Here is a 21,444-nt window from a genome sequence, read left to right as displayed (position 1 = left end):
CCCTCTATTGTTGCTCTCCTACGTTTTCATTAGACAAATTTGACAACAATGTGGCGCCTGTCATTGGCTAAAGGAGGACGGAGCAATCTGATTGGCTTGTCTGTTTTTCAACTGTGTCCACCTGCGTCCTTTTCTCAAATAACAAGCATCACGCAGAGCAAAGATATAAAACTTTTATGACAGAAATGTCAATACCACTAAACAGGACAGAAAAAAAAAAGAAATCAGGGCAGAAAAAAATCTGAAATTTTATTTAGCCGCATGTACACATCAATAAATATCACAATTTATAACTTTTCCTCCACTAGAGGAAAAAGAAACTAAGTCTAATCCTAACTCATAATATTAAGATTTTCAAACAGAAACCACAAGCGATTTTTTATTTAAATTAAACAAAGACGATTTAAAAAAAAAAAAAAAAGAATTACTCAAAGACCCGACAGCTAATGACGTCAGAGAATAAGGTAAGTTGCAGGCTTTTTTTGTTGTTTGAAATTGCTATCTCATATTCTGTTTAATTCAGTACGTTTTGCTAGGTACGGTACATCAATGACAACAGTATCATTTTCATATTAAAATTAAACCATATGAAGTTGCACTTACAATTTGCCCAATATTTCTTTAAAATATATTTAACAAGGGCAAGTTTACCGGCACAATTAACCATACTGTTTTTAAAGGTGTCGTCTGTATTTTTTTTTTTTTTTAAAGAGATGTATATATAATATATTTTACGACACCCTTTAATCTTATAATATATTATATAATATATAATGAAATATAGATATAGACATGTTTTATTCAATAGCCGTTTGTTTTGTTATTCTGTCACCCTTTCATTTAAATTGCCTAACTGTGACTGCAGCTTTTATCTTCGGTTATTCTGTTATTTCTATGTTGTGAAAATACTGACATGACAGTGATATCATATGCGTAATTTGTGGTTTATTGTGACAAATATTCGTGCTAAGTGTCATACCAACCCTAAAGCCGCAAGCACAGCTGACTGCACATCGATCAACGGCTTCACCCACTTATTATTATTATTATTAGCCTATTATGATGATTATTATTATGATGATGATTATGATTATGATTACTATTGTTGTTGTTGTTTCATAAATTCCCTGTTACAATAAATATAATAAAATGTAATAAATACGACAGAATATAATAGTAAAAATAAACAAGTTATAATGTGGGGGAAATACTGTAGATCGGTTTATAAATTACAAATGGGGATTATCAGAATTAATTGTTTTTACTGTTAGTCTTTTTTTAATCGAGAAATTAAATATCAGGTTAAATAATCACATAACACTAATTAATAAAATTATACAATAAATCATAAAATATCTACATTGTGATACAATTTTCGTCAAGTGTAAATTCACCTGAATAATAAATGTAAGGAACGGTTTGTTTTTAAATTATGGCTTCAATTCAGGTATTGAAATGAATATATTCATAGTCCAATAAATCTTCAGCTTCTATGAATTTATTGAAAATTAAATTACACATGCATTATTTAAAAAAAGAAAATCATATATATTTTTGGACTCTAGACATTTTATCTAACACACAATTGAAAAGGTCCTGATGTAATCTGTAGCCTATGTGTAAGCCGAACATAGTTTCTGCTTTTGATTGTTTAAAGCATATGATATGCAGCACTGCTCCCTTTAACACACTGACGATGCAGAAAGGAAAACGGTCACCCCTAGCCATGCTCAGTTTCAGAAATTTCTCCAACCCGAACCCCCCCCCCCAAATCTTGTTTTGCTTGGCGATAACGCCTTTTAATTTTTATTTCCAGAAATATAGAGAGAATGTTTGTGGTTTGCATTCATGAAAGCTGTTTCATAGCATCTTTTCCACTTGTGTATGTTTTTAAAGCCTGAGCTGGATTCTGCACAGTGCTCCACAGTTTCTGCGCTCCCCTGCGCCTCCACTCGCTTCTCTGTGTTTACATACGGAATCACAGTAAGCAAATGCCATCTGTCCCACCGCCACTCTCATCCACACCTTTAATTACTGAACCAGCACCACTAATAGAGACGATATTAAACTAAATCTTTTTGACATTCAAAGTAATTATCTCGGCAGCTCTCTCGCAAGGCTGAAAATAGCCATCCGAAGAAGCAATTCGGTGCTCATTACAAAAACCGCACGTAGGTGCTAACTGTTAAATTGAGTCTGCCTCACTGGCAAACTGGGGGCAGATCTGTTTACAAACACTTATGTACACAACAAGAGTGAGTATGTATGTATGTATGTATTTATTACATAGCCTACATAAAGTTTAGGGAAAGGGAACATTCTCATAGAACAAAGGTTAACCTGACCCTTAATTAAAATTATAGGCTACATTTTTATTTATGAATGTAGTTATATAACATTTTTACATTTTTATACTTAATTTATTGCATTTATTTAGAACACCACTGCAGATCCCTTTCAGGTTGTAACTGCATTGTTCCGAATAAATATAGAAAATGTACGAAGATATTTATTTCTGTATGTTTGTATGCCACTTTTGGCTAATCAAATGTAAACTCATAAGTAGATCATTTTTTAACAACCTTCGGTTAATAAAAACCTACAAAATGTAGGCCTAAGCGTAGAAATAAATAGAATTTAGATAATTAATGGTTTTTAGATTTCAACAGAGTACAGACAAGCATGCACTGTTGTAGGGTTCTACACAGAACCTTTAAGAGAGACAACCAAAGAACCCATAAGAGTTGTACATTTTCTTAGAGGGTGTGTGTGTGTGTGTGTGTGTGTGTGTGTCTGTATGTGTATATAAGAGTCCGACTTACACGGACTACTTCAAAACTCTGAACTGAATGGGTATCTTTGAATTCCAATTAAATGCCCCCGGGGCAATTAAAAGTGACTGTGAGCACTTAAGAAATTCAACATTCTTTCAAACAGTTCATCAGACCTGTGCATCAAAAACCCATACAGGCCTTTCATCCCCTTTAGAAACTCCACAGATGACTGAGTTTTACACCTTTTTGAAAGCGGCACAAAAGGGATGCTTGACCCAACATATGTAACAGCATGTCTCTGTTCCTCTAGTACCCCGGCGAGCTTTTGTGGCGACCTTTCTCACCGCCGCTGGCCGGCCCGAGCACGCCTGGAGCTGCATTGCCTCCCGGGAAGTCCTGCTGAAACGGTGAGAGTGTGCGAAGCGCAGCAGAGGTTAGAGTAGCAGATCCAGGGGGTACACGAAAAACCGGTGCGCATTTACACGCTTCATCTCATCACCAAGTCCTCATTAGGTTGTTAACCTCTTGTTCACAAGAAAAAAAAAGCTGCCGCTCCGCTCAAGCCTCTCACCCGAGCTCAGGCATCCCCCTCGAGGCACAGCACACAGCCATTAAAACTGCGCAAAATAAGCCTTTACAATGGATAAAAGTTAAAGAGCGTGCAAGTTCTCTTTCCCCATATTTTATTCAAAGTTTAAAAAACACATTCAAGAAATGAGCAGATCATTTGCTCTTCTCAATTTTTTTTTCAATTACATTATAATAATCGGGCATATGTGATGTAAACAGCATGATCTAAAAGATTTACTTTAAACCCCTACTGACCAGCTTAAACGCAGCACTGCACATTTCAGTGCTCTGTACAGTTGTAGAGTCTTGAGTGATCCTATGATGGCATTTTGAAAGCTTACTAAATTAGCAGCAAGAAAGCTGCGCGCCCGCGTGCGCGCGTTTCAGGTACCAGCCAATTAAAACTGTCCAGTCCTCCACATCTGCCTCCCATTACAAAGCGAACCGAACAGAAAAGAAGGAGCCCGGTGAAAGAACGCTCATTGAGATCACAGATGGAGTATAGGTTTTTGCTAGAAATTTGAGAAACACCATTGTCCTCAAATCCAAACTCAATGTGTTCCTGCACAATGGCTGCGGCTTTGAGCTCTGCCGACTCAATTGCCCTTGTTTTTTAAACTTGAAGTGTTCAGCACAAAGACTGGCCTCCTAAATGTCACAACCGCTCCGAGTGGGGCTCCGCTGCGCGATTCGCTCAAAAAAAGGAAAAGAACACAATTATGAAGCAATAATTACTCTGCATCAGTTCGCACGCCACTGCGTCCATTCAAACCTCTTTAGCCCCATTTAATGCTTTATCCACGCCGCCATAATCCGAATACCACAGTTTGATTTTTTTCCCCCTTTCCTTCCGTAGAATTTTCTCCTGAAATGAGATTGGGAAAGGGAACTGCGAGAAACTGCAAGAACTAAAGTTTCAACAGCTATCATTTCAAAGCGTATGTTTAGTAGATTATATAAAGACGTCATCTAAAGGTAAAAACACAACCTGTCAGTGAAATGATCCAAAGGGCCGAATAATAATAACCTATAATAATAATAATAACAAACCCGCTTGACGTCACAGTGTATTAGGTTCACACTAAAAGATTTGTTATTCATTGATTTCAGTATTGTTTATTTTACGTGCTTGTATTATGTTATAGATTCATACCGGTTTTTTGTTTTGTTTTGTTTTTGTTTTTTTTTTGTTTTGTTTTTTTAAAATCTGGTACTTTTTTAAAGGAATATCTCAGAAAATGTTAACACACCGAAAAAGTATTGTATCCCAGTATTGAAATTATACCTCTTAATAAATTAATAATTAACCACGTTTTTCTGGTTTCAGGTGCACTCACGAACAAAATGTGACTTGAGTCGTTTGTATAAAACACTAACTTTTTTTTTATTTCATGAGATGTCGGTCTGGCTATCTGATTAACTGAATCAGGCGTGCTAAATTAGGCGTTAAGATAGTAAATAGAAGAGACTTAAGTGAATAAAACTGCTATTAAGTTAGGGCGTTTTTATATGATGATACACAAGAAATAAATAGCCTATTTTAAAAATTTGTGTTGGCAATGGACAAATGTAAAATATTTATTGATACTTTAAAAATAATCGTATTGCTTTCATAGTTGTTAGCTTTAAGCCTTTTGTAAAATACAAAAATAAATAAAATACAATAAATAAAATACAATAGTCCGTTTCAGCTCAAAACTATAAATAGGTTAATAATTGCACGTAGCATTTTTTTGGGATAGAAAAATATTTTTAATTTATTGACAGGATTTAGTAAAAGATCTCTGAAGTAGCTATAGAGTGCTTTATGTACGTTAAAGTATTATGAAAATGTTGGCTAATAAAATGGGAATTATGTGAACTTTTCCATTATAGGCCTAAATATTTGTGCGTTAATACCGTATACCACATAATGTGAAACTTAGTATGCAGGACAGGGTTAGATTGTCTATGCTTAATCTCAAATTCACCGATTCCCTGAGGCAAAGCATTTTGTTTTATACTCTAATAGTTTTTTTTTTTTTTTTTGGTTATTTTTAAGACGAGTTTGGTTGATCACAGATTAAATGTTTATTATGATTTAATAAGGTGCAATGTGTAAAAGCATGTGTAATTTGAGGGAGGGGATTTTTCAGGAAGAGGAGCGTAGTGCTGCATAGTGTGCACCATGGGCAAGTTAATTATTTTGTCTTTTAAAAATTTAAATAAAAATAATAATGAAAAAAATACTGCAGGAATGTGTCTAAAATATATGTGATATGTTTTATTAATATGTTGTTTTAAAGATGAAAGAAAATAGTATATTTCTCAATATTACCCTGGGACATTATTATAGCTACAGTAGGTTATTTGGCAGCTGGAATGACTGCAGTGTTCATAGGTTTAACTGTAATAAATCAATCAATAACCACAGAATATGGTTACTCTACAGCACGGAGGAATCTTCTATTTAACTCTGTTGTTAATTTGTGATTCAATTTGCATTTTAATGTCACCGTAGTAGAGTTGTTAAATATCATCGCTTCTACAATTTTTTTTAAAGCCATTGAATTATGTTTATTTTTGTATTTTAAGCAGTTTAACCATCTGATGACACACATCATGGTCTTTTTATGTATTGGTTTTTTTTTCAATTATTGTTAAATAAAGCTTTTTGATGTATTCAGTTACAACATAATATTAAAAGTTGTGTGTTTTTCATACTTGCATGGTGTTGCCATGAGACGGCCAAAAATCGGATAGGGTAAAACGAAACAAACAAACAAACAAAAACAACATAATATGTTGTTTTTATGTTAACAGACCTGATGCCTAAAAACTGTTTTAAAAATATCAGCAGAAAGAACGACGCATAGGACAGGCTACATATTGAGAGAGATATATATATAATATATATATATATATATATATATATATATATATATATATATATATATATATATATATATATATATGCATGCTACATAGGCCTATAGCTAGATCCATATAATCAGCCCATATCCGACAAGATATAAGATTGTCCGATCTAACTGGACTGTGACTGGACAGAAGAACGAAATCTGCTTTTGTTTTTTAACGTAGATTATTTTTAATGGCACAAGGCGACAGAAAAAGTCGTAGAGAAATGGGCTGCTTTGTGCCCGGGTGTTTAAGCTGCATAGATTCAGTTTCTTTGAGGGTCTTTGAGAGCCAGCACGTCTGAGAAAGTAAACTTTGAGTGACCCGCCAGGTTAGTTTTGTCTGGGATTTTAGCATGGCGGCCTACGTGGATGTGAAATGCGCGATGCTGTGGGATCAGGAAGCCGCTTCAAAGGAGGGGGGGAGGGGGGGAGGGTGTGCATGCGTTAGGAACTGTGTTCTCCCACCGAGGGCCAGCATTCTTGACCCTTAAAGACTGTTTAAACATTATTGAACGCTTCCCCTTTGTCATCGGAGCATCGCGCCGACACCCGAGTTAGCAGCTCAGTCCGTGCTGCATAAAGGAAGCTGTAGTGTGAGACAAAACCGCATGGTCCAAGTAGTGGGCGGGGCCTCGGTATGATTGACAGACGCCTATTCTTTGGTGCTGATTGAGATGTCGAAGGGTTTGACTGCTGATCACTTATAATATGGAAAAGAAGATTAAAGGTCACCAGAGTTCAAAGACTGTTTCTCCATAACTTGAAGGGGCTTCTTGTTCAGCCATTGTGGTTAAGAAGGCAAATAGTTCACACAGTGTAAATAAGTTTTACTTGATATTGATTGCTGAAATGTGAAACTAGAGCAGGTTGTTCATCTTATTGTGTTAGTTGGCTGATAGCTCTGTCTTAGCTCTAAACGATAAACAGAAGAGGCACAAGATGAATTTGCAACAGTTTTATTAGCAAACTGTCTCAAAGTTGTTTGGCTTTGCAAAAAGTGGTCCAATTATTGTACTTCTAGCCTCCAACTGCAATTTATTTATTTTTTAAACCTAAACTGTGAAAGATTCCTTGCTACTAATAAGATCACATTAGTCGAAGCAAACAGTGAAAAGCGTTTACTGAAACCATACTGAAAATGTCTGCATATTGTTGTAATCAGTCATGGTGATCATATATGCTCAATAAAAGGTTTAGGTCTGTGATATGGGATTTAACATCATTAAAGTATTTGAACAATTTTATGTTTAATTCTGCCTTAATGGTTTTTAACACATCATTAAAAAGTAGATTGTGGCTTTTAAACACCAAGCTTATTATTAGAGGTGTGGAAATATCTGGTCTCTTTTCACTTTGCTCAAAACACACCCTCCCTCCCACTTTCCCACTGCGAATAAAAAAGACAAGTTGGATCAAGTTGAAAGTAACATCATCACTCTATCCCATTATCAGTACTTCTGACCAACCCATTAAGGCTAGTTGTGTCTGTACAAAGCACACGTCTGTGCACATTAGTGAAACACTCAGTGATTGAAACAGTAATATCACACATCACAGGAGCTGCACAATCAGAATTAGTGCCTCAGGTTAAAAGAGTTACCTGTCATTTCTGCATCAGTAAGCATCAGTGATACTTCATCTTGACAAGCAGTGTAGCTTACATGCCAACGCCTTTTGCTCTGCACGCAGACATGATACTCGGACACAGACTCGGACTCCATGTGAACCAGCTCACAGGACTAACCAAGCAAAAGCAGGGCGAATGAGTTTAAACTTAGCTTTTGTTATTTTCAGCATATTTGAGCAAGCAAAAATTCACAATGCATGCTGAAAAACTCAATAACCACTTTTCAGTAAAGAAAATGCATATTTGGAATGGTCCTCATGCTTTTTGTCCTATAGAGCATCAGAAAGGTCTAGTATCAGGATCTCTTCTCAGCCCCTGACTTGGTGAGATTTTGGCTTCTAATACTGATAGAATGCACAGTCTAATACATTCACAGATAATTTATAATCTTAAACACAATGTAATTTTTGAGTTTGTCTTGCTGACCTGTTAAAAGAAATATTGAGATATGGAACACTGGTTTTGAGTCATGAGAGTGATTGAGGGAATGTATGAAGGATTGAGACATGAGAAGTAAGGTAAAAGGTAAGGTAGAAGACTGACTCGGTGAACAAATGTTGAAATTCTTTGCATGAGAACTAAGAGTGGTGTTGAGGCAACTCTGGAATGAGACAGACATCAGGAAGAAAGGTTTAAGAAAGTTCTTCTCAATGATGATACTGCAAAATGGCCACTGAAAAATCCTGATTATAAAAAAAAAAAGACTAAATCTAAAACTAAAAAGTTATAGGTTAGAACCGAAAATTGGTCTCGGTTGCTCTACACTAATCAACAAAGCATTTTTGCCACACACTACACTTAGTTACATGTGTATTTTCCTCTTTGAAAACATTTTTCTCATAAGTCATGCAAAAGTACTGGCACCCTTGATGAAGATGAACATATAAGATATTTAAAATAAAGGACATATATGATCAAGTCAATATGTAATGATAAAGAGCTCCATGAGAGAAATGCTCTTCTCAAAATCAACAATAAGGGAATTGCAGTGTTTTTAAAAAATAAAATAAAATAAAATAAATAAATAAATAAATAAATAATAAAAATCAGATTTTCAATGAATTTTGGAATTTTAATTCAAATGTATTTTAAGAAAAAGCTTTGTAGCAGTTCCTGAGTTCAGGTTTCACTGTGGTCTAAAAAATGTGTTTGATCCCAAATATATTTCATCTATCACCACTGTTGAAAGACATTTTAAAAAAAATTATTGTTGAGTTGCCTGATAAATTATGAAACAAGAGCCCAGGAGCATGTTGCCTTACCTGGTGAGGGATCTGATTTTTTACAATCCACAGGAAAGGGTTAGAAAATGTAATATCTGGTCAGATTTTTGGTGTTCACCAATTTTCAACAGGGCTACATCATGACATCCACTTTAACAGACTGTTAGTTGCCTGAAGAAAGCCTTTATTGACAGTTACAAATAAACTAAAGTACCTTGATTGCCTAAATGCCACTGGGACTTTGGCTGAAAGGTTGTAAAATAACATCAAAACTGAACTCCTTTTATAAAAAAAAAAAAAAAAAAAAAAAAAAAAAAAAAAAAAAAAAAAAAGAATCACACTGGTACACAAAACAATTGGTTTACAATAAATACATTACAATACATTTCCTCATATTGTGAAGTGCAGCTTATTCTTACCCACCATTTTTGTTCATCTTTATCAAGAGTGTCAATAATTATGGCCCTCACTGTATGAAACATTCCTTGTAAAATAGCTCCACTGTGTAAGAAGGAGCACGCAGGCTACATTACATTTTAGAACATTTACTGAAGCGTGTGTTGCATGCTAAACAGAAGCATCACCACACACAAGCTAATGTGCAGAATTCCCAAACATGTTTCCCCAACCTCTCTAAGCTCCACACAAGGTCGTTGAGACTGGCTGAGGACTAGCACTCCATTTCTCTCACTCAAACTTCTTCGATTTGGTTGTGCGATGAACGGCGCTGCAGATGGTGCAGTAAGCTTTTAATCTCAGAGCTGAACAGGGAAAATTAGCCTTTGTGGCAGATAATAGACAGAAGTCTGGAAATACACAGCTGAAAAACAAGACAATGAATCAATTTTATCCAACCATTTGTTTGACTTTCATATGGGCATATCGGTCTAAACCCTCCAGCATTACTGCAAAAAATATATATAAGCAAAACTCATTTTAGTTATTCCCAATGACAGATCAGTGCAGTCACTGCAATTACAGGTCATATATATAAAACAAAGCCTCCATTCCAGGTTCTGCTTTATATGAGAACTTAATGTCTTTTTTAAAAAACAGACGTATTTTTCAAAAGAAAAATATTGATGCCTAGACTTGATGAACCAGAAAACTTGCACCTGTGAAGATAGAAGTCACTGCAAATAGAAATATATTATTTCCTGCTAGCAAATCACAAGCCTGTTCAAAATACAACAAAAGAACTTCAAAGATTTCACTTTGCTCATTTCCCAAGTGACACTATTAGATCCTAAGGTCACTGCGTAACTTATGATTGGAATCAAGTTACACAAATGACCATAAGCTAAGGCACAATAAACGTCCCGAATTCTTTGCACAAGTTCAGCCATAGATGGCCCCTCAGTGCATACCTTGTTAATTTGATTGAAAGGAAGCAACAGTTTTTCCGCATGTCCAAAATCCAAATTAATGGCGATCTCTAGACTCTTTTATTGTTACCAAATCCCACAGTGCCATTAAAAAAATAAGCACCATGAAATTGACATGTTCATATGTACATTTTATAATGTATACAACTAAAACTAATACAGCATCAAACCTAAAACGGGGAGGGAGAAAATTGACCATGAACGTTCTGGTTTTTTTTTTTTTAAGGAGTTGAGAACATAGCTTTTCATCAGTAAAGAGGAGATGCAGATAGCCGACACTCCATAGGGCTTTGCCAAAGAGCAAGAGAACCAATAGTGTGGGAGGAAAAAAACGAAATAGTCCAGAGTTCTTAATGAAATATCTATTTGCTTGTCACATACCACCATGTTTGGGTATTTTATTTATTTACTTATTTGTTTGTTTGCACAAATCAGGTCTAAAAAGCAGCCATAGTGGATCGTCCTCACCTGTGATGGCGTTCTGAGTCTCCACGACTGGTTTGTTTTTTTTCTTTTTTTTGTTACCTTTTCATTGGGTGGAGAAAAACATGACAGTTCTGTGTGTGAGTGAGTGTCAGTATCTCTGTGCTTGTGAAAGCTTCAGTGTGAATCATAACAAACACTCATTATTCATGTACAACGTACTGTGAGTGTGTTTGCGTGTGGCTGCTCTCTGTGGACACCATGCTAAAGTTCTTCATTGTTTGTGTGATTTGTCCAAGTGCAGTCGGTCCTACTCTTTGGCCTCCAGAAAGAGGGTCTCTTGAGGGAAGAGTTTGGCTTCCAGCAACGTCCATGCCGGGTCTAACTGAGTTATCTGGTGAGAAGGAGAGAAAACACATAAACTACTGCAATAAAGACAGTCATTCAACAATATTGTAAAATGTCAAGTATGCACAAATAAAGTAAATATCCATTAATCGTGCAGTGGTCAACTTCTTACGTTAGTAGGGACTACTTCTCTCTTAAATGTCAAATGTATGTGTAGGTGACTGCCTGCTGTGTGTGGGCTATGGTGTGCACTGTGTGGGGTCTGTGTCTATGAAACCATGAACCAGAGTCACAGTAATCTGATCACATCAGCATGAGCACTGAGTGTCCCCTTTCCCTCTGAGATAGACCATGTTTGTTATTACACATGCTACACATGCACCAATCCAAAACACAAACACAGCCAGATTGAGGGGGAGGGGGGCATGTGGTGGACCTATAACGGTTTATCCCATGCTAACCTACATGACAGCAACACTATAGTGGGGTGCCATGATCACAGGACAAGAGACTGAAGAAACATACTGATTTCTCAGAACCAGATCTGAAAGAGAGGGTGAGAGAGAGTCGTGAGTTGATTGTAGTGAGCTAATAGCGTGAGGTTCTCCTGTTACATAGGGCCTGTGTTCACACCTGTGTGTCCCAAACTGTGCGGTCACTGAGAGCTCATCACAGGGCATTAACTGCAGCCTGATTAAGACCTCTATTCCAAGCTCAGCAGACCTCCTAGTCTTACCCCCCACTAGCAATTAACACAGTGGCCTCACAGTGGCAAGAACATGCAGCGAGCAGTAAGCCACACAAAACCTAAGACTGTACTTTCAGTGTTACAGTTCAGAGTCATAAAGCATCACAGCAGAACCATCAAGGAAACCCTGAAGCATATGAAAAGCTTTCTGTTTACCTGACCACAAAAATGTACTATATTACTAATATAGAGCAATATCACACCACAGACTTCTATGCTGAATGTAACTAGGCAAGAAATACTTTTGAAATTGAGATGTTTTTCAATTTACTCTGCAACTGTATGCCTGTTTATAAAGGGCAAGAATTTCAATATGTTTTCCTGTACTGAGTAAAGAGTGGAAAACCTGTTTACCCAGTGCTGACACTGGCAGTTATTTTTCACCTTAGCTACAAAGTACATAGCTAACATAACACATGCAAAATCCTGCTAAAAATGAAAAGGTCTTGCCCACTATGACCACAAATCATAAATGTATTATTGATAAAAGTAAAAAAAAAAAAATCTGTGAAGGCATCAATTGACTACGTTTACATGCACACACAACTAGCCATCAATATTCCCGTATTTATCTGAATTTGGCTATATTCTAATTAATACCTTGAGGCACCTTGAGGCGGACAGGCTACAACAGCAGAAGACCATATTGGGTTCTGCTCGAGTCAGCCAAGAACAGGAAACTGAGGCTACAGTGGGCACAGACTCTCCAAAACTGGAAGCTGAAGACTGGAACATGTCGCCTGGTCTGATGATCTCGATTTGAGCTGTGACATGCAGATGGTGGGGTCAGAAGTTGGAGTTAAAAGCATGGATCCATGGTTGTGGTGGTGTAATGACGTGAAGAGTGTTTTCTCAGCATACATTGGACCGTTTAAGACCGATCAAACATCATTTGAATGCCAAAGCATATCGGGGTGGTGTTGTACATCCCTTCACGGATACAATTTACCCATCACGATAATGCGACATGTCACGACGCACTTCAAACTGGTTTCATGAGTTTCGTGTACTTCAATGTGCATCCCTGAATTTAATAGAGTTTTGGGATGTGGTAGAATTAATGTGCAGCTGACAAATCTGCAGCAATTACGTGATGCATTCACATCAACATGGACCAGAATCTCAAATAAAATCCTCATGGGATCCATGTGTAGAAGAATTGAGGCTGTTCTGAGAGCAAAGTGGGGTCCTACCCAGAATTAGTATGGTCCTTTATTTAAAAAAACAAAAAACAAACAAACAACAAAAAAAGCACCCAGTGAGAACAGATTTATTTTTATGCAACACTGAAGCAAAATAGTAAAAAGTAGTTCTGCTTCATGCTTTTAAAAAAAGTTCTTTATGTGTTGTTTGGAATGTTTTCTGAAGAAGAAACCTTGTGTAGTGTTTCTATAGAAATTCACCCAGAGAGATAGATACATTAAACATTTTTTGCCTCTCAGAGTTTACACACTTTCTACAAGAATATGTATTTTACACACAACTTTGCTGACTGATCCAAGAATTGGTTTCTCAGTACAGGGACATATATCAAAATGTTTGTCCATTATAATCAACTGCACACACAAACACACACTCATTTGTTTTCTGAACAGCAGTAAAAAGAGTCATATCAAGGTGTCTCATTAAGACAGGGTTGCAAGCCCTCTGACAGAGATGCTGTTCTGCACAGCCCTGATGGTTGTCAGGAAGATCAGAGAGGCTCCCCAGCAGCTTGTGTCTCTCAGGGGACTCAAGTGAAGGTACACCAATAACAGCACATTTGCTTTGTTGCCCCCAAAAGTCATCTGAGTGTGTGATAGCTGCCCTTTGTTCCTGGGCATGACCTGAGGGTGCAGTGCGACACGGGGAGGAGGTGGCACTCGACAGCAGGAGAAGGGTGAGACAACACCAGCACAGGCTGGCAAAGGGGGAGAGAGAAGGATATACAAGAGAGAGAAGAGATAGATGGGCAAGATGGCACTGCCAAAAAAAAAAACCAAAAAAAAAAACAAACCAACCAACCCACCACTCCACACTTTCTCTCCCTCCTCCTGTGTACCACTTCACAAATACTGCCTATGTAAATGAACCTGAAATGCTGCTATAACACCCCAGCATCAGGTAGAAGCAAATGAGGGTATAGGGTGGCACAGGTGTGGCTGTGTTTTGATGACTGTTGTGTTTAAGAGAGGGGAAAAAAAAGAGAGAGAAACAAGGTGTCACTCTATGGCAGGAGACAGATGCCATGGGTGATTGTTTACATTGGTATCCAATTAACAGACCATAAGAGCAGAAGCATCTGTCAACAAACAAAGCTGTTGCTTTCCTCCCCTCTACGTGTCTCGCTTTCTTCATCTCCCTCTCTCCTCATCACTTGTTTGTTTCTCCAGAACCTTCTGCTTGCCCTTCACCAATTATATTAGACTATTCTAGGTAACAATGATCATAGCAGGGTAATACACACACACACACACACACACACACACACACACACACACAGACAGACAGACAGACAGACAGACAGACAGACAGAGCGAGCGAGCAAACATATGAAGTGAGCTCATTTCAAGATGGACTGACTCATTTCTCTGTAATCCTGTGAAGGGTTATTAAAAGGAAAGAAGTGGCTGTGTGAGTGAGGAGAGTCTTGCATGGCTGCTGGCTGTTTTCTTTAGGCTCTGATGATGTTCATGGCAGGTAATCCGTCTAAACCTTTAACAAACTCATACTGAACGGCCCCACACAGGCCAACAAAAACAAGACAGACAGCCACCCAGGTGACCCAATAGGCTGAGAGAAACAGCAAGACAGAGTTAAAGAGAGAAATAAAAAAAGAAATCAAAATTATTCAACCCCAACTGCAAACCAGGTTTATTGTCAAAATTTGACAATAGCTGTTTGCAGTGAACAAATCAAACAAAAGCTATTGAAATAGTTCAACACAACGAATGCTTTGTGTGGTTTCTCCAAATTCAACTGAAAATGCAACTTATAATGATTTCCCAGTTTCTCCAGTCCTCACAACACCACAAATATGCAAAACAAGTGTTGTCTCAAGCACACTTCATGCAACTAATCAAGGGCTTCATTAGGTGCACCAGGTGCGCTTGAGCTGGAACACTTGAAATACCTGAACTGGCTAGGGGAAGAAAATATATGAAATACCTGGATGGGACAGAAAAAGGAAGCAATCAACTGCTGCAACCAGATTCCTGAGAAGGCAGGTTGTGAAAAACCCTTGAGTGACAGCAAAAGACCTGCAGCAAGACTTGGTGGCAACAGGCACCGAGGTTTCAGTGAGCACAGTAAGGCGTGTACTAAATGCAGAAGGTTTCCATGCCAGAACTCTGAGACATACACCACTACTGACCCAAAAGCACAAGAAAAGTCGGCTCAAAATCATATAAATAAGCCACAGAAGTTTTGGGATTCTGTTCTGTGGAGCGATGAAACAAATCTGGAACTTTTCGGCACGATGGATCAGCAGTATGTCTGGAGGAAGAAGAATGAAGAAAGAACACTCTGTCCACAGTTAAGCATGGTGGTGGCTCTGTGATGCTTTGGGGCTGCTTTGCATCCTCTGGCACTGGAAAACTGCAACATGTGGAAGGCAAGACGGATTCATTGAAATATCAGGAAGTCCTAAGAGAAAATGTCATGCCATCTGTGAGGAAGTTGAAGCTTGGGTGTCATTGGACCTTCTAACAGGACAATGATCCCAAACATACCTCAAATTCCACCAAGGCTTGGTTGCAGAAGTCGTCCTGGAAGATTCTACAGGGCCATCACAGTCACCTGACTTGAACTCCATAGAAAATCTCTGGTGGGACTTTAAGAAGGCGGTTGCAGCACGCAAACCCAAGAATATTACTGAACTGGAGGCCATTGCTCATGAGGAATGGTCTAAGATTCCTCAGGAACACTGCCAGAAGCCATGCATCTCGTTTGCAGCAGGTCATAACAGCAAAAGGGTGCTCTACTAAGTACTAAAGATGCTTGTCATGAAGGTGTTGAATAATCTTGAAACTGGAGAAGCTGAATTTTCAGTTGAATTTGGGGAAACCCCTTGAAGCATTCGTTGTGTTCATCATAACTATTTCAAATACTTTTGTTTGATTTGTTCATTGCAAACAGCTGAAAGTCTGTAAATTTTGACAATAAACCTGATTTGCAATGGAGGTTGAAAAATTTTGATTGCAACTGTACGTCAGTAGTAAAAGATTGGGTTATAAGTGCACATATGCTGATTCCTACAGAGTCCAATTTACACAGACAGAGTTTAATTAGGTTCAGCCCTGCTGGAGCTAATTCAGTCCTGCTAATTTCACTGTATAGGCTGTGAAAAAGAGGTTTAATGAAGGCTGTATCTAGAATCTAAACACTGGTGTTAAAAAAAATCCATCAAATAATAAACGAGCATGAATATTTGTTTTATGGAGAAAGTCAAACAATACACTTATTTTCCAGCAGTGACGTCGCTTACGTGAGTCAGAAACAGGATTGACTGCCATCATCCTCAGCTGCCAAAGTGGCAAAATTAATTTCAGTAAAAGAATGTTTACGGATTACCCTGGAACAAACTAATTAAAATCACAATACGGCTCTTTCACAATAAAGCAGGTGGATGTTATGAAGACGAGTCTACAGAGCAGCCTGAGTAAAAAACAAACTAAATTAGAATGGCACAGTTGAAGTGCACAAAACATTTAAACTAAATTAACAATGAACTCAGCAGCTGAGCTCTCAGTGATGTAATTCTGGCTTTGTTTAACTCGGCATCACCACTTCAAAAGGCAGTCAGATAAATATTGCAGTTCATTAGTCCGAATCAAAAGAATTGGCCCATACACTGCAAGGAGTCAGGGGAAAATAAACAGTGCATGGGCAATAAACTGGCTTCGAAATGGGGCAAAACGTGCAGCTGAAACAACGCGTTTGTAATGAAGCCATTTAGGGCCCTTCACCATTAATTAAAATCCAATAGCCAGGTCTGACTTAGCACCGTGTTGTGAAGTGTTTATTTGGCCAATTAGGAAAGCAGTGGGGGATCATTATCAGGCTGCAGGAGGGTAGCAAGGGTGTTAGCGTTAGCTGAAGTTGGTGCACGGTTGAAGCGGGGGTCACAGGCAAGAGAACAGGCAAGAGAACTTGTTCCCTGGCAGAGTGCACAGCCCTGCCTCCTGGCTAGCCTTTAGCACGGCTGCAAGAGAGGCTCTACACATCATAGGCGAAGGGCCAATCTAAACACACAAACAAAACTGCACGCCAACATCAGAGACGCCAAACTTAAAACACACATTGAATCGTGCTGGGATGGCTTCACTTTCAGACAGCGACCACAGCTGCTAAAGAGGAGGTGAGCCTGAGGAGAACCTTTTAAACCGCCATTACAGAAGTCGTCAAAAATTTATTAACTTATACCGATTCCCAACATCACCCTAGATTACTGTGCCATGGTATTGAAGACAATATGAATAGTGTGTGACAGCCTATGGAACTCTGGCACTGCATTAAAGAGGATATGAATAGATGGAGAATGCAGAAGCTAGTGCTAATCCCTCCTCTAGCTCTCCCCCAACGAAGGCAGGTGCTCAAAGAGAAGGAAAGAACAAACAGGACCTGACAAAGGACAAGCTCCAATGCCACAAGGATGGATAGAGAAACAACAGCATTCGGGTACTAGGTTCTTCCCCCATCACAGACCCCATCTCTGTTTGTTCACTCACTTATTGCTGGCAATTAGCTCAGGGTTTTTGGGTGTGGAGCCGAGAAAGAGAAAGAGGGTGAGATGAAGTTTGTGAAACATTTGTGCTGAATTACAAACGCAATAGTGCTGCAAGCTCTAATCCTGAGGGAAGGATAGGGAGTCTGTGGAAGAGATGATTTTAATTACAGCAAGGAGAACTAGAGAGAGCGAGAGAGAGGAGGAGGATTAAACTTGGGCACTGTGTTCACAGTGGAAAATACTGCCAGTCTTTTCCACTCTCAACTCTGTAAACTCACTCCAGTGCTGGATACACTTTTCACCACACACAGCTCTACTCTGGTTCCTAAACATAAAGCTCATGTGATCCATGAAGTGCTGGTTTAGCTTATTTATATACATATTTGCTCGTGGTATATGTATATTTATACGAGTTTTTGGCAATAGTGTTAATATTTTGCAATATGATACTGCATGTGTCTAATGAGAGTGTTTACGTGTGCTCTTATATCTTTCCATGTACGTGTGTGGGTTTTTTTTTTTTTTTTTTTTTTTTTTTTTGTGGGGACCATCCTCCAGGTCCCCATGGGCTCAGATGGCATGCTGTCTGGGCAGGCCTGCACACTTCTCCTGATTAATGGAAAGCCCATTTCTGTTTCCATGCTGTTAATTAGTCAGGTCGTTAAGGGCAGTGCTTGTTATCTACCTGCCGCAGAGCAAGCACACCCAGCTCTCTAATGACCATGCGGTAGAAAAACCCACTCACACAAGAGAAATGTGCTGACTGTATCCTAAGTAGCCAGTGTGCTTTCCTGCATCAAACACCCTAATTAATATTCTGAAAATGATGCATGTACTTCTGGATAGATGTATAAAAAAAGAAATAAAAAAACATGAAAATACTAATTAGTGACGCACAGATTTTAATTAATGTGCAGGTGTGTGAGTATTTGTAGAGTCCTATAGTAGAGAAAACACATGCCCGAGCGCGCGCACACAAACACTAAGGGATTAAAGTCGAGCAACAAACTCTAGCCACATGGCGGAATTAACTAGCCAATTATACACTCTATTTTTCCTGCTGAGCTGTAACACTCACACACAATGACCCACACACACAAGCGCGCGCGCACACACACACACACACTCTCTAGTGTCTGTACTTTAATTACTGCCCCAGAGGTGGACAAGAATTAAAAGTCACCTTTTAATATCACCATCGAGAATAGAAAATTTGTTAAGGGTGAAGGAGGACTTATGGCTGGAGAGCGATGGTGTGTGTGTGTGCGTGCGTGTATGCAGACTCACGTTTCTACGGGGGAAAGTGGTGAGCAGTTTGAACTCATCTGATGGATAGCCTTTGGAGGCCACAAAGTCAAAAAGGACCTGGAGCTTGCAAATGCCAAGGAAACGCCTCTCCAAGAACTCTCCGCTGGGCGTCCGGATACGCAGTTTACTGATCGGTTCTCCGGTTTCCTCCTTGGGCTCTGGCGGTAAGGTCTGCTCCAGTGAAAGACGGATGGCCTGGAGATTGGCATTAAGACAGGAAATCTCTATTACTATATGATCAAATATTGCTGCAAAATTATCAAAAATAAAGTCATATAAAATACACTCTCAAAGGTGAGTCTGCTTTATTACATACATTATTATGATTTAAACATGGTTATTTAGAGCACACGCGTCATCTGGAATGTATAGTATGCAATATATTCAGATTGAAAGGGACAAGTTAAGCCAGAAAGCAGAATTGAAGAAATTGAAAACACTAAATAAAGATGAGAGGAAATGTGATAGAGGGAATGGAGGAGGTGTGTAGTTGGGTCTCCTGTGGCTTGGAGCAGGACCTTTGCTCGCTGGGGATTTTCACCTCCAGCTTGTTGTTCCTGTTGTGACACTGGGTAGCATATGCTGTGACAACATGCGCCGCCTTTATTTACCCACCGTAATGCAATTATATTTCATCAAAGTGTACAACAGTAGCTCATTAGCAGCTGCAGGCTTTGTGTTGTGCGCGTGCCGGCCCTGCTCCCTCAGGTAGTGGCCCGCGTGGTAAGGGCTCTTTAGGGGGCGAGCAGTATCCCTCCCTGGACCTAACCCTCAGCATATGTGTGTGTGTGTGTGTGTGTGTGTGTGTGTGTGTGTGTGTGTGTGTGTGTCCACCCAACCTTGCACACAAAGAGCACTTCGGAGCATCTCTTTCAATGCACAAAACAAACAGAGCATATCTGTGTGTGTTTGTGTAACACCTGACATAAGGCAGAATAACGACATCACCACTCCCCTCTTCTTTTTCCTTCTTTCATCCACATCGGACACAAAAGAGTCCGAATCACAGACAGCATTTCCCCTCTTTCTTGCCCTACAATGTTTGCCTCAATCCATTGTCACTGCACATATGCAGCAAGGGGGCCGCCGTGTGCATTTGTGTGTGTGTGTGAGCACTGGCAAGTTTGGAGAGACTCCAGGTGGAGAGCATCATGCTGCTTTTGTTTATTCATGCACAATGTCAGAAAAATTAAGCATTAAGGTAGCCAGAATGTGCTCACACACAAAAACACAGTGCCTAGAAGCAGCTGCTGCCCACTACACGCTACGCAGACTCCCTTTAATATCTTCCATCTTTATCCCTGGCACCAGAGATAACCCGAGCAGCAGAGAAACAGATTCTAGTACGGCTGGTTTATTTCCATTTGAAGTGATGCACGTTAAATGTACACAGGAGTAGTCTTGGAGCATGTCTGAGTTGACAAGCAGGATTATTATGTCACATGAACGAGGCCCGGAACGGCGAAGTAGGACTGTGCAATTAATCGAAGTTTCGAGGTCAACCGCTGACGATTATGAAAACAAAACAAAAAAAAATTGAGATAAAAACGATTAATATGGCACATTCCCTTTCACAATGTTCTCGTTTTGTCTTTTTTAAAAACTGCATGACATTTTTCTTTACAGCGGTGCGCTTTCACCCCTCCCTAAAAGGCCAAACTCGATTCCTGCCAGGCTGTGGCATTTTTAGTTCAGCTCGAGCCAAGATGACTGAAAGAGAGCCCTTGGTCGACAAGAAAGGTTAAACCATTTCAGCCGTTTGGAAACAATTTGGTTTCAAGGAGTCCGATGTGGAACAAAAAGAAATAACGTTTGGTATCATTGGGCTCATTTCCTCTAGTGTCATGACAGCTGGTCTAAATACAGTCATTTCCTTTCTAGAGCTCACTAATAGTGAGAAATTACAGGCTGATCTAAACCAGAGGACAGAATTTCAATGGCTAAGGAAGTTTAAAGTTAATTTCTGGTGATGCGATTCGCTGAAATGCGTCACATGACGTGCTCCACTAGCTTACAAGAAAGACATCAATACAGTAGAAAGAGATGCGGAAAAATACAGAAATTTCGTGCACAAGCATAAAAAAATGAATGCAAGTAGATATATATATATATATATATATATATATATATATATATATATATATATATATATAATTTTGCTTTACATATTTTTTTCAGTTGAAAAATACAATAAAACTTTTTTTGTTTGTTTGTTTGTTTTTTGTTTTTTTTACAGTTAATGAGTAATCATGCTTAATAATCGTGATTTCTATATTGACCAAAATAATCGTGATTATGATTTTTTTCCATAATCAAGCAGCCCTACAATGAAGAACAGAAAAAAGAATACATGCGATTTCAACCATTTCACAGTCCAGGGATTTCGCATTAAAAGGTATGAAACTGATGGCACATGTGCGTGACCACACAA

The 21,444-nt window shown here is 38.7% G+C and overlaps 2 protein-coding genes across 2 annotated transcripts in view; both read right to left on the bottom strand.

Moving 5' to 3' along the window:
• Positions 1 to 422, bottom strand: part of dmrta2 (DMRT-like family A2) — a 3,102-nt gene extending 2,680 nt beyond the window's left edge. Inside the window, exon 1 of the mRNA XM_053623923.1 lies at positions 1 to 422. This exon is cut by the window's left edge and continues 917 nt beyond it. The gene's annotated coding sequence lies outside the window, so the exon portion shown is untranslated.
• An 8,963-nt stretch (positions 423 to 9,385) lies between these two features.
• Positions 9,386 to 21,444, bottom strand: part of faf1 (Fas (TNFRSF6) associated factor 1) — a 76,122-nt gene continuing 64,063 nt past the window's right edge. The window contains exons 19-20 of the mRNA XM_053625298.1: positions 18,993 to 19,208; positions 9,386 to 11,296 (exon numbers count right to left, since the gene is read on the bottom strand). Coding sequence (XP_053481273.1) covers positions 11,213 to 11,296; positions 18,993 to 19,208 — 300 coding nt within the window. The 3' untranslated portion in view covers positions 9,386 to 11,212. The remainder of the gene's footprint in view (positions 11,297 to 18,992; positions 19,209 to 21,444) is intronic.

The sequence above is a fragment of the Ictalurus furcatus genome, chromosome 5 (assembly GCF_023375685.1).
Source record: "Ictalurus furcatus strain D&B chromosome 5, Billie_1.0, whole genome shotgun sequence".
NCBI classification, from domain to species: domain Eukaryota; kingdom Metazoa; phylum Chordata; class Actinopteri; order Siluriformes; family Ictaluridae; genus Ictalurus; species Ictalurus furcatus.
This window is presented reverse-complemented; position numbering and strand designations above follow the sequence as displayed.